The sequence below is a fragment of the Ostrinia furnacalis genome, unplaced genomic scaffold, assembly GCF_004193835.3.
Source record: "Ostrinia furnacalis isolate ACB-3 unplaced genomic scaffold, ASM419383v2 OfSCF0260, whole genome shotgun sequence".
Classification (NCBI taxonomy): Eukaryota; Metazoa; Arthropoda; class Insecta; order Lepidoptera; family Crambidae; genus Ostrinia; species Ostrinia furnacalis.
In genome coordinates this window covers 149,338-162,451 of record NW_021130499.1, presented here as the reverse complement: position 1 = coordinate 162,451, position 13,114 = coordinate 149,338, and the positions used below count along the sequence as shown (strand labels likewise).

Sequence of the window (13,114 nt, the reverse complement as noted above, 5' to 3'; positions counted from 1 at the left end):
TATTTTATCATTTTATGTATTCCACGAACACGTAATCGTGCAATAATCACTTGCAGCAGTACCCACTATTACTGTGAAATATTAAAGTGTTGCACTAAATAAAATGTTTCCATTACTGTACTGCATACAATATTCAGACCTGGCATGTTACCTGTTATTTTACGTGAAAACCACGAATTAAACTGATGGTAGCGCGTTTTAAAATTGCAAGTTTGAAGTGAACCTAACAATCTTAACTTTTAAAATGTAGGTACCTAGCATAAAGAAGGAATGTTAGTTTCTCTCGCTAAGCCTATGTACCATCGGCAACAGTGTTAACTATCCATTGCCTGTCATGTCGTCTCGTTCTGTCGCAAACAATCACCATTTGATGAGAGCGAGAGCAAAAACGGAAATGGATAGTTAAGTTAGTTTCAGTCAGCGGTCTGATATCAAACTGCATTTAAATATTATATTCTATATTCTACCTTCAGTCACTATTATCTAAGACATGCAGTTGATATGCTGGATTCCTGGCTTGAATTAAATTCTTATACATATATTAACACAGGAATTTAATTGAATGTAGTTCAATTAAATTTTTGTGTTTTTTAATTTAGTCGATACTATGCTTCCACGCAATCTATGCACATGTCGTGGCAGCTTTTAATTAAGGCTACACTATAAACATGTATTGTTTTCAATGTTTTTTTTCCTGTTAATTGTGTATGTCTTCAGTGTGGCCGTGTGTACAGTCAAAAAAATATTTCTCAGTTCAAGTTTTCACACAAAATCTATATTTATAAAAGCGAAAGGTCACTGACTGACTGACTGACTCACTCACTCATCACGGAATCTCAGAAACTACAAGTGCTAGGATTTCAAATTTTGCATGGGGGTTCCTTTTAGAACGTAGGTGGTCACTAAGACGGAGATATGCAAAATTCAATCCCTAAGGGGGTTAAACGGGGGGTAGCATGTAATAAGTTTTAAAAAGCTTGAAATTACGTATGTCAAAATTTCCAAAATCATTTTTCCCAGTTGCATTAACCCCTGAAGAGTAATTAATATTCTGGGAATATTGGCCGAACCATTCCTGGGAACGAAACATAATTTGACACTACGTCACAAGCGCGCTGTTCATCAACTTTTACTGAACCAAAAACTGTATTACTCGATTAGTTCATCAATCACAAAGACTAGCCTTCATACTTTTAATGAAGCTGCACTTTTCCTAAATTGTAGAATGTTACAACCTTGTCTTCAATACCATATCATGCTGCAAAGCTACTTAAGCTTCCACTTGGCTTGCTTCCAGCTTGCTAACATCGGCTACAGGCTATTACTATCACCTTTCAGGAGATCTGTTGAAGTAATTTAGAACTTGTTGATAACGTATTTTATTTAAAAGATGCATTCTTATTTAAACACGCACTGTGATCAATATCAATGCAAAGTTAAGTCTACAGATCAGACAGTCGCAAAAACTATACTTTAAAAAATATCTCTAAATTAAGTTGGGCATGTATAGTCATGCCTGGATGCGGGCAGCGCAAGACCGTTCATTGTGGAGAACCTTGGGGGAGGCCTTTGTCTAGCAGTGGACGTCATTTGGCCGAAACGAACGAACGATGTAGAGTCGACAGCATAATCAAGCTAATCACAATAGCAACTTATGTACCTAGTAGAAAAAGGTAACATTTTGCAGCAAAACTTTATACATAGTTTGATGTAATTTTATACTGATTGTGCTCATCACCATCACTTGCCTCCCGGCGGGATTTGAACCTGTAACTCCACACTATTTCATGAACAACAAAAATTGATCCAATTCGCAAGGAAAGCGCGCGTTCATAATTTATAGCCGCACAAAGCGGGTTGCTAGTTATTTTATAAAGAGGCTTGTTACTATAATAAGGCTGCATTAGAAACATGAACCACATTTGTTTTGGGGCAAAAGGTTCATACGCCAAATAAGACGCCATTCTTTATCCATCAAGAACTTTAGGTTTTTTATTATTTTTTCTTTAAAAAATAAAATAAATAAAACAAAAAAAGAAACTACACAAACAAAATGTATGTGCACGTAATTAAAACATGAGCACAGCGTCCATTATTTCGACTGAGAATGAGCACTCACTTTCTGGAAAATTTGGAAAAATATGATAGAGACGCTACGTGCATGTTCTGTATCAAATAAATGACAATATACCTACCATCAGTTGGTAAGTGTTTTGTTTCTGACAAAATCTTGGCATTTCCATTTTCTACATTTGACCGTCATTTGTCATAGATATTTTACAAATGGTTTCAGCATTGAACACGCGAAATAAATAACTGAAATACAAACAGGGTAGTGTTTTAGTGGGCATACCTAATATTCTAACAATAAAGTATTTAAATATTATTAATTTTTTATTAAATTTAACTGTTTGACATTTTATAATTGACACTGTTTATTTGACATTTAGAAATTAATGTATAATTTATTACTATTTTAGTCTGCACTCTGTACCTATTCATTTTAACTGTGGAAACTTTGCTGATTTCTGTCCTATTTTTTGTGTGATTATTTGTCTGTAGGTATATCAAAATTGTTTGTTTCCCTAATATAAATAAATAAAATAAATAAAAATCAAAAGTATTTTATACTCATTTCATCATCATCATCATCATTTCAGCCATAGGACGTCCACTGCTGAACATAGGCCTCCCCCAGTGATTTCTACAATGGCGGGTTGGTGCTGGCCTGCATCCAGCTACCTTTATGAGGTCGTCGGTCCACCTTGTGGGTGAACATCCTACGCTGCGCTTTCCGGTACGTGGCCTCCACTCCAGAACCTTTTGCCCTATCGGCCGTCAGTTCTGCGTACTATATGCCCTGAACAGCGTACTAAGGAGAGGCCTATGCTAGGTGTTTCTTTATGAGATCCAATCAGAAATGAGGAGATCCGTAAACGAACCACAGTCGCTGATACAGCCCAACGGATTAGCAAGCTGAAGTGGCAATGGGCAGGGCATATTCATTTAACTAAAGATAATTTTTAATTACGTAAAAAAGTTTATGTTTAAAAAGATGTAACTGCCAACAAATTATTCGCGCCTCAAAACCAAGCAACACAATAACTTGCATATTTTAAAACCAAAATGTATTTTATTTACAAGATAACGTGTTTTGTTAATTGCCGGGAATTTAATATGTGCCTTTGTAAAAAGCTTTTGTGAGAGCTTTTCGACGGCAAATTAAATTCTATCCAATAAAGTTTTTCCTCTAAAACAGTTTGTGAAAGAGTTGTGACAGCGCGAAGCGGTTTGTTTACAAAATGGATCGAAAACTCGACATTTTGTACCTGTGATTTTACGAGTGAATATTTTCTGTTGATATTTGCGATGGCTATTGGAATATTCGAAAACTAAACATGTTTTTTTTTTAACTATAAGAGGTATAAAGTTTGTATTACATTAAATAACAAATACTTTTTAAAGTTATCCGTAAGACATTTTAGGAGTCAAAAGGAGTTTCTTTTAAATTTTTGAACTTGAGTGATGATATTATCGCAACCACAATTGAACGATTACAATAAAGAAATAAGTTCGAAAGCCTTTGTTGAAAGGGCACCTTGAGTTATATTCAAATTGTGCCCTTTTACACTAAAAGTTAACTCAGTACACTTTAATAATTTTACTTAATGAAAAGATTGTCCGAAATCCTTGCATTACAAACGCACATCATCAGTAAATGCTTTGAAATTTTAGACCCTCTAGACCAGTAATGACGTCATAAAAACTTAACTACGCATCACTCGGTAAAGGTAGGTTTGTATCTGCACACGCAATGAAATAATAAGGGTTGTTTTATCACAGTGCAGAAAATGTACAGTAATATCAAACCTCCTAAAGTGGGATAAAATTGATAGCGAAAATATGCAAAAATCAGTAAAGAGGTCGACTCTACATCCAAAGAACGCTGATTCAAACCCTGCCGTAGACCAGTACTATTAGCATTCGTTACACTATAACGTCGATTTGAAAGAAAGAAAAAAATGTTTATTGATACCATATAAAACAATACCAATCAACTTAAAACAAAGTTGCACCAAATTTGTCTCTACTCAGTAACTGAATGGCAAAAGGAACACGTTACGGCCACTGGTATAACCTTAGCGAGAAATGAAACTACCTTACCAATGTACGAGTACACTGTGGCTTTACTGCCAGTATGACATCATGCCCTGTCGTTAAACTCTAGTCAACCAAGTTTAACAATTTACGCTGCAAAATTAATGACTTGTCTGGACTTTAGATGCGAAGGTGACGAAACTGGAATGGGTTGTATTGATGTAATTTCCGAGATAAGAAACATTGCTTGATAAATAATCACCTCTTTGTTTCGCATGAGGTACGTGGCATGAGTAAAAGAGACAGGTAGAAACTATATTGAAACTAGTGTGAAGACCAGATTTGTGGTGTTTGAAAAACCAATAAACAACAGCTACGCCGTAGTCGTCGTAGCAGTCTCGTAGTATTCGTAGCAAGATGGTTTCTATAGCGTCATATAACATCTTTTCGACTACCTAATACAGTTTCGCTTTTAGAGCAAGTGGCAAAATTATTATAGCGCTACCATAAAATGAATTTATGTGCAAAAATATGAGAACCACCGACTTTTTAATAAGCAATTTAAAAAAATAATAAACACAAGTGGACTTATAGCCAATTTTCAGGTTTCTATCATAAACAAAAATCATAATTTGAAAGAAACTCCATTTCCTTTTAATGTTTAACGTAAGTGCGAATATTAACGACCCCCCAAAATTTGTATCCTATTACCGCCCTATTTTTCTTTCTTTCATAAAAGACATAATAACAGGTTCCAGAAAACACGTTACCTAAAAAATATCTAGATATGTCTATTGACTATCAAAACGATTAAAGTTTGTGTTCGTAAATAACCAGTAAACGGAGTTATTTGACATTAAATGGGACGCACCCGCAACGGACGCCCTTTTCATACAGACGCGCTCCCAGCTACTTAAGGTGCACCTTGTTATTAATTAGCGATTTTAACACATTTAAAATGAGTATACCAACATGTTTTTGCATAACAATATTAATTCGTACTTTAGTTTCCTTAATAAACCCTCAATATAGCCCTCTCGCTGTATTTTTGTGGCTTAAATACAATTTTAAATAAGGGCGGTAATAGAAACACTTTTCATAATTTGGTTCCTAATAACGACCCATGGCGTTGTTAGAATTTTGATAAAGTTTTTTTATTTTAGTATTTATATCTTGAATTACGCATTTAACGTCCATTTTGTTGTCTTGATCGATTCATAATAATATTTCACATAGTTAAATCAATTAACGCCATACGTTAATTGTCATAGGTTTGGCATAAAACTGCAATGAACATTAAAGAATATATCTAATAATGTATGACAATAGATTTTATAAAAACCTGTTAAATTCTAATTAGTACCTATTTGATATAAAATAAAACCTTATAAAAATGATACTTCACTGATCATGTCTTCATTAAAGTAGATATTTTAGCTGGTTACTGTTTTCTTTTACGGTCGCTAATAGAATAAAGTAATATTCATACTTAATTCTATTACCGCCTCATAACTATAACGCCACCTGCGAAGACTTATAAGCCTTTATTTTGTATATAACTAACATTTATGACATGACACCAAACCAATAACTTTTTAAGATCTTTTGAATAATAAAAAAATAATTTAAAATAATTATACAGACAGTGTCCAATTGTCCATAGTTTAAATTAAAATACACAATTACACACAATAATTAAAATCAAAAACATAAGTCAAAAACTAATAAAAATAAAATATTAAATGAAAATTAAATTTTATTAAAACTCAGATATAGTTTAAATAATGACCCCCACTACACTCACTAGGACACCGGGTTACCGCGTAATCAGTGTATAATAGAGGAATTTATTATTCTACTATTTTTGCTTGATTATTTATTTATTTTCGAGAAGCGTGCCTTTTCTCTTTTAATAATAAAAAAATAAATAAAAGAAAGAACTTGAAAAAAAAAAACAAATTTAACTAAAACTAAAAGCAAAACAAATTTAACTTGAAAAAATCTAGTGGTTCCCGAGCCTCTGAGCGGGATTCAAACCCGTGCCCTTTGGAATATACCCAATTGAAGAGCAATATTCTTAGCGGTCGGTAATAGAAACAGAAAAAACGTTAATAGAAACACACCTCGTCCATAGGTCGGTAATAGAAACAACTGCTTTTTCAGATTAAATTGCTATTTATTAATTATTGTGTGATTGAATACTCATTGTTACTACTTGAATTCAAAGATTACTTCATCATTGTTATAAATAAATTAAAGTGTCTTTTCTATCACCACGTCTTACATCTATTTTTCTAACGTTTATCCGAAGTCAGCTTAAACTGGCGGTAATAGGCGCATTTACGTTAAACTCATTTTACCTATTTGCATTATAAATTAAATATACCACACAATCAAACGAATACGAAACTCGTAGCCTTGTAACACGTATGTGCATCCATTAAACAATTACAATGCTTAAACAATGAATTCAGAGTGCATCCCTGAATAATGCAGTTGCAAGGTAGTTCAGACTGAACCTTTGACTTGGCACATTCCGTCCGTTCAAATATTCACACCTAATTACAGGCTGACCAGGGCCGGAGTCAGGTTGTTTATTCATCGAATAATCATGTATATTTGGAGCTACGTGTTTGTAATCGGCGAATAAATAGTAAAGTATTAAATAATGCCCTTTTAGCTCGGTCATACCTGATGCCTGTCTCATTTTTCCTCAAAAAGTTCATCAACTCTATTAAAATCTTCGTCAAGTCCAAAATACCTACGTTATTTGAATTTATTGTTAGGACAGTGCAATTCCCTAAAATAAAATTACCAAAACAGCTGTTTTTATCTACGTGGATAATATAAAATAACATTAAAATTTGTAAATTGTTACTCAGCTACTCAGGTATGTCATATCCACGGGACTGCAATTATGCCACTCCCCGTAATGGAATTCTTTCGCAAAGATCAAAATTTTAATTACAAGTTCCAGCGGTGACCCGCCCGCATCCTTGTATCTGTCACCGGAAAATAACAAGACTCGTAAGTTGATCNTCATGTAAGCCACTATTCAAGTCTTTGAACATCCTACCATTACCCTGTCTATATATACTTGAAGCTGCAAAACTAGTTAAACAAAACCCCTATCTTTTCAAAAAAGCCAAAGACGTATTCCCACGTAATACTAGGAATTGCAATAGACTAGTCCTTGAGTTCATCCCAAAAAGTACTCGTATTCAAAAAAACTGTTTCTGCATGTGTGTCCAAATCTATAATAAACTTCCTCAAGATATTAAAGAACTGTCCTTTAATCAGTTTAAGACCACATTGCAAAAGTGGCTTGTCGCGCGATTATTCTACTCTCTCCAAGAATAATTATATGTAATATCAATATTTCTTCGATATATTTGCATGCTATTGTTGATGGCTGGATAGGTGATCATATTTTGTTATTTTCGACCTTCTGTACACCCTATTCAAAGACAAATAAATATTTCTATTTCTATTTCTATTTCTGGGAGTTCAATATTATTGTAACATGTGCAATAGAAATAAGGAATTTGAATTAGTAAGCAGATTAACTACTTTGCCTGAAGCATTAACCGTTCTAGATTGTTAAGCGTTATATTTTTATCGATATTATAACCCAAATACACTATAGATCTACAACGCCACACATACAACACTCGCTACGTAGCATAAGGAGTCTGCAGTTATCACTTTGAGCTATGACTCAGACTGTTTATTGATAATACTTCAGTCTGCGCGCGCGCAGCGACGCTTGCCGTTTGGCAGTAAATTTAATTGCTCAAGTGTTTTGAAGCTTTCAGTAAGCAATGAGTAATAAGATAACTAGTTGTTTATGATACATAGCGTACTGTTTAGACTCATATAGCAGACATGCTACTTTTTGCATAGAAGATCGGCGATTTAGCCGCTTTTTAAATGGCGAATGCTGCCACCACACATTCCGCTTACGCCCGTATTCACAAACATTACTATGAGGTCTTATAGTGCGCGTGGACGCACAGTGTCACACACGAACCAATCACAGAGCTCTATTCAACGCTGTGCGTTCGTTCATCAATTGTAAATGAATACGGGCGTTAAAACGCCAAACGTAGCGATTAAGTCGCTTTTCGGAAGCTCGACGCTTTAGACCGAAGGAAGTGAACTTCGCCTTAAAGAATGACTCTACAAAATCTGAGGCAAATGGAGGATTTGTCTACGCTTGGGCAAGCCTAATGTTGCTATTAATTGTCTTTTTTTTTATGTGACAGGAGGCAAACGAGCAGACTGATCACCTGATGGTAAGTGATTACCGTCGCCCATAGACACCCGCAGACCCAGGGGCGTTACAGGTGCGTTGCCGGCCTTTAAGGTGAAGATACGCTCTCTTCTTGAAAGCTTGCAGGTCGTATCTGTCCGGAAACACCGCAGACGACAGTCCATTCCACAGTTTGGTTGTACGGGGCAGGAAGTTTCTGGAGAAACGTACTGTTGTGGACTGCCAACCATCTAAGTGATAGGGATGGAAGTGCTGTCGGGTAGATCGGTGCGAAAAGTGGCGGCAGGATAAGTCCAGACAATTCTTCGGAGCACTCCCCGTGATAAATGCGATAGAAGATGCACAGTCTATGTCTATTCATATTCATTGTAGAGCTATATTTTTAATATCTTTGAAATCAACAAATAGCTCGTCCCTTGATGAGCAAATGTGATGTCATAGATTTTTAGTACCCGATTGATCGATACGTTTACTGTTAGTAAGTATCAGTAATTATTTCCTGAGAACGTGGTGTTTTTGAATCACGACTAGTTTAATAGTTTTCGTTCCTGAAAACGGAACAGTCTTCAAAGAATGTTCGTGCAAATGTTATTTTCATTCGAACTGGATGAGTAATAGTATTTTTTTCAGTTTAATTTGGACTAACTTGCCTGAAAAGAAACATATGTCTTCATAGGTCGGTACTCTATCTAGAGCCATGTCAGACACATAATATAATAATGTTGACATCGGAGTTTTAAACTTTTGATGTTTGACACTGGAATCACAATTCGATAAAAGTAGAGTTTTTATATCGTAAAGGTACAGTGTTTTCGTACTTATTGAGGCGACTTACTTAGTAAGTAATCTTTTTAAGAAACAAAATCTACGTCACCAGATTCACAGATATAAAATCCATGTGAATGGATATCAAACTCATGAAAATACATTAAAAAGCTTTCAATACAAAGCTTTAAGCATCCAGTTTCAACCTCAAGTACTCGATACAAAGTTAATTCTAATGGAACGTGTTTGTTATACTGAAACTATACTGTTGTTACTGTGTGTATACTGAAACTTTACTCAAGTAGGGCAGAGCTTTTAACTCGACAGAAAATCACTCGATTGTTTGAACTAATATCGAGTGAGCATCGAGTGTTGGCGCTTCATTCGAGAACTCATCGATATAGAGCGTCTTTATAGTGTTTAAGAGAGACTTGAAGTGATGACTTGAATTCTAGCGGTAGAAGATATCTTCAAGTAGTTAATAGCGAGCAGTTTTCAAGGCAAATATTATGAATAGGCTTCTAGCCGAGTAAAATTGAGTGGAAGTGGTCCTACCACTCCTAACCTTTTCATATAGTACAAGGTGACTAAGGGACAAAATATTCTAATACCAAATAAGATAAATGATAATATACTAAAGAGTACCCCAACCCGTCTATCTGGTCATAAGGAGTTAACCGGCTCTGTGGTCTAGTGGTACGACCACCTGCTTCAGACGCAGAGGTCCCGGGTTCGATTCCCAGTAAGGGCAGATTTTTCTGTTCGGTTTGCTTGTTCTAACTCCGCCTGGCTAGCTACCACCATCTTACCTAAGTCTGTCGCCATAACAACAATGTTAACGGCATTGTTGTGTTCCGGCAGTTAGAGGTAAGATAGCCAGTTCCTCCGTGGTTGAGGATTCCGGGTGAAGATCGCTTCCACTTTTGGCCTGATCGTCACTTACTATCAGGTGAGATACAAGCCAAGAGCTTCCTCGTTGTGGATAAAAAAAAAGGAGTGTAGGTCAAATCTTCCATATTGCCTTTAGTAAATTAAATTAATTAGAGAGAGACGTGCTAATTCACTATACATATAAAGATCAAATTTATGAATTTACTAGCCAGGTATTTAGCAGTCTAGTTTATATGTAATCATGTGTAGCTAACATTTAACTGCGAGAACATCGTCAAATATTTGTGCATGGCAATCGATTTGGCTTAGTGCTTAGTAATTCGATACACTAGAGGTCGCGAGTTCAATCCGCACACAACTCTTACATATTCTCTTTATTGGTCTGGAAGTTTTCTAGTATTCAATCGTGTCTATTTATAAAAAAAAGTATTACCTAAGACACTAAGTTACTTAAATTAATTTGAGTGTAGGTAGTTAGAAAATTCTCTCATCCTTTCAGAGATGAGTTTTTATCGTGACGCATCTGTTCACAACAGAAGACCTATTTGGGGCATGTCGATGGCAACTGTCAGTCGCAACTGCTCCAACTGAAGCGAGATCCATTGTAAAAAGATATTTTTTAGATTATCCCGACATTGTGATTGACAAAATGATATCGATAACTTCTGTTGCAAGTATGAACTGAGTTCAATTTCGGGAAACTACTTTTGGTTTCGGGAAAAACTTTCATAACCAAAGGATGGTCGAAGTTAACTAAAAATTTATTTTGTTGATCCTTATTTATTGACTAAGAATTAATAAAGGTGATTTCTACTACTCATTGGTAGTATCTCTACCCTAGTTAAACCATTTTAACTTGAGTTTCAGGTTTATAATGTCGTAAAATCTCTAGAGCGCAAATTTTACTTTCAGGAACGTCATAGTGAAAAGTCAGGTCACGTTTCAATAATAGAGGTTTAAAATAAAAAAAAATCGATCAATTGACAGCATATTACCAGACTACGTAATTTTTCTGGAAAAATCGCCCCTATGACCACTACTCATAAGATGCTAGTTTGATGTACCGTTTTCTGTAACAACGCTAAGAAATGCCAAAACTATAACTTTCCAAGATAGAAATATTAAACTTTTCTATTGTTCTATCAAGTCTCACGCGCCGGCGCTTGCGTTTCTCACGCCGATTTCGTCTGACAGCTTTTGATTGTTAATTAAATAATTTATGTTGAAGATAGCATGTGAAAAATGTGAAATGGAGAGTAAGAAACACTCTGTGATAAACATATCGTAGAGCAAAACAAAGTGTAATTTTTTAGGATAAACATTAATTTCTTTTTAAAAATCCTGAATGTCTCTTTATGCCACCAAGGAAATATGAAAATAGCTGGCATACACTATAGCTATCATTATGAAAAACATGTAGGAAAAATACTACTCTTTTTCAATTAATACAAATTGACAATAGTAGTTATTTAATTTTTAGCGTTAAGAGTCGCATCTCAAACTAATTTGAAAATTATAAATAACTTGAAAAAATCGAACTTCCCGCCTTAGGCAGTTCGATTTTTTCAAGTTATTTATAATTTTCAAATTGACAATAGTACTCGTAATAAACAGTTACTTAGGCCGAGTTGCACCATCTTACTTTAACTTTGACAAACGTCAAAAATCTGTCAAACTCTATACAAAAAGCACCGGTTATTGTCAATGTTACGGTTATAATAAGATGGTGCAACTCAGCCTTACTCTGTAGGTAATTTTCATTTTTTCTTTGTGAGTCTTAAGAAACAAGACACTGATTAAGATGGAATCTTACAAGAGATGAGATGACTCTGCAAATTCTTAAGAAACATTTCTAAGAACCTGNGCCCGCGGCGCGCCGTGCCGCGCGCTCCTGGCCGGCAATGAAAAAAGAAGATTTTATGTTGTCACTTTGACACTTCACTGCGATTTGCTCTTTTGATTTTATTCGGATTGTTAATTTTATTTCTTTTATGTTTTTGTAAATAGTCAATTGTAAATATATTTGTTTATTCAAAGCCTCTTATGATTTTACTAAATTCTGCTTCTGCTAAAGTAATGTGAGGAGGCGTTCGATTCGTCTCCCACATATTGGTGACCCCGTATACAAGAAGACGCAAGATAAACGTTTCAATCTGCTGACAACGTGGAAGACTTACCTGCTTACTTCTCGTCGTCACGATCTACTACGTTGCTACATAAGGCTGGGGCTTGCTGCAAGCGGTGAATATTTTTTATAATTTTTTATTTTACAAAATGAACGACTCTAAGGAAGAAGTTTTCAAAGTCGGAATTCGAATACCGCCCTTCTGGCCCGAAGAGCCTGCGTTATGGTTTGCGCAACTAGAAGCACAGTTCGCCGTGTCTGGTATTAGCAGCGATCAAACGAAATTTTATTACCTCGTTTCTCAACTTGATCGTCAGTTTGCAATTGAAGTACGAGACATCATAACTGACCCCCCGGCTGAGAATAAGTATGGTAAACTTAAACAGGAACTTATTAAACGCCTCTCACCGACACCGGAGAAACGCTATAAGCAGCTGTTGACGCACGAGGAGCTCGGTGATCGGACGCCCTCGCAGTTCTTGCGTCACCTGCGGAGCTTGGCTGGCCCTACGGTCCCCATGGATTTCCTCATTACCTTGTGGTCTAGCAGATTACCTCTAAATATCCAGACAGCTATAGCGTCGCAAATAGATCTTCCTGCGGACAAACTCGGTGAGTTGGCCGATAGAGTCTTCGAGATTGCACCTGTAACTCCTCAGCTGGCTNGCGGACAAACTCGGTGAGTTGGCCGATAGAATCTTCGAGATTGCACGTGTAACTCCTCAGCTGGCTAGCGCCTCAGCGGCTACGGCTTCAAGTTCTTCGCCGTCCGGTGACACGTGGCAGCAAATTAACATCCTGGCTGAGCAAGTTGCTTCCTTGGCGAGCAGAATCAATGCAAAGGAAAGGTGTCCGTCTGAACCTTGTATCAAATGCTGTGATCGATCTCGTGCTAGATCAACAAAACCTCGTCAACCTCCTGCTGATCACCCGCATTGCTTTTATCACTTCAATTNTTTAAG

General features: G+C 36.0%; 1 protein-coding gene across 1 annotated transcript; it reads left to right on the top strand.

Annotated features, from left to right (window-relative positions):
* The first annotated feature begins 12,301 nt into the window (after positions 1-12,301).
* LOC114357904 (uncharacterized) lies at positions 12,302-12,835 on the top strand. The gene has a single exon (XM_028311706.1). The coding sequence runs from the start codon at positions 12,302-12,304 to the stop codon at positions 12,833-12,835; it is 534 nt and encodes a 177-aa protein (XP_028167507.1).
* The last annotated feature ends 279 nt before the right edge of the window (positions 12,836-13,114 follow it).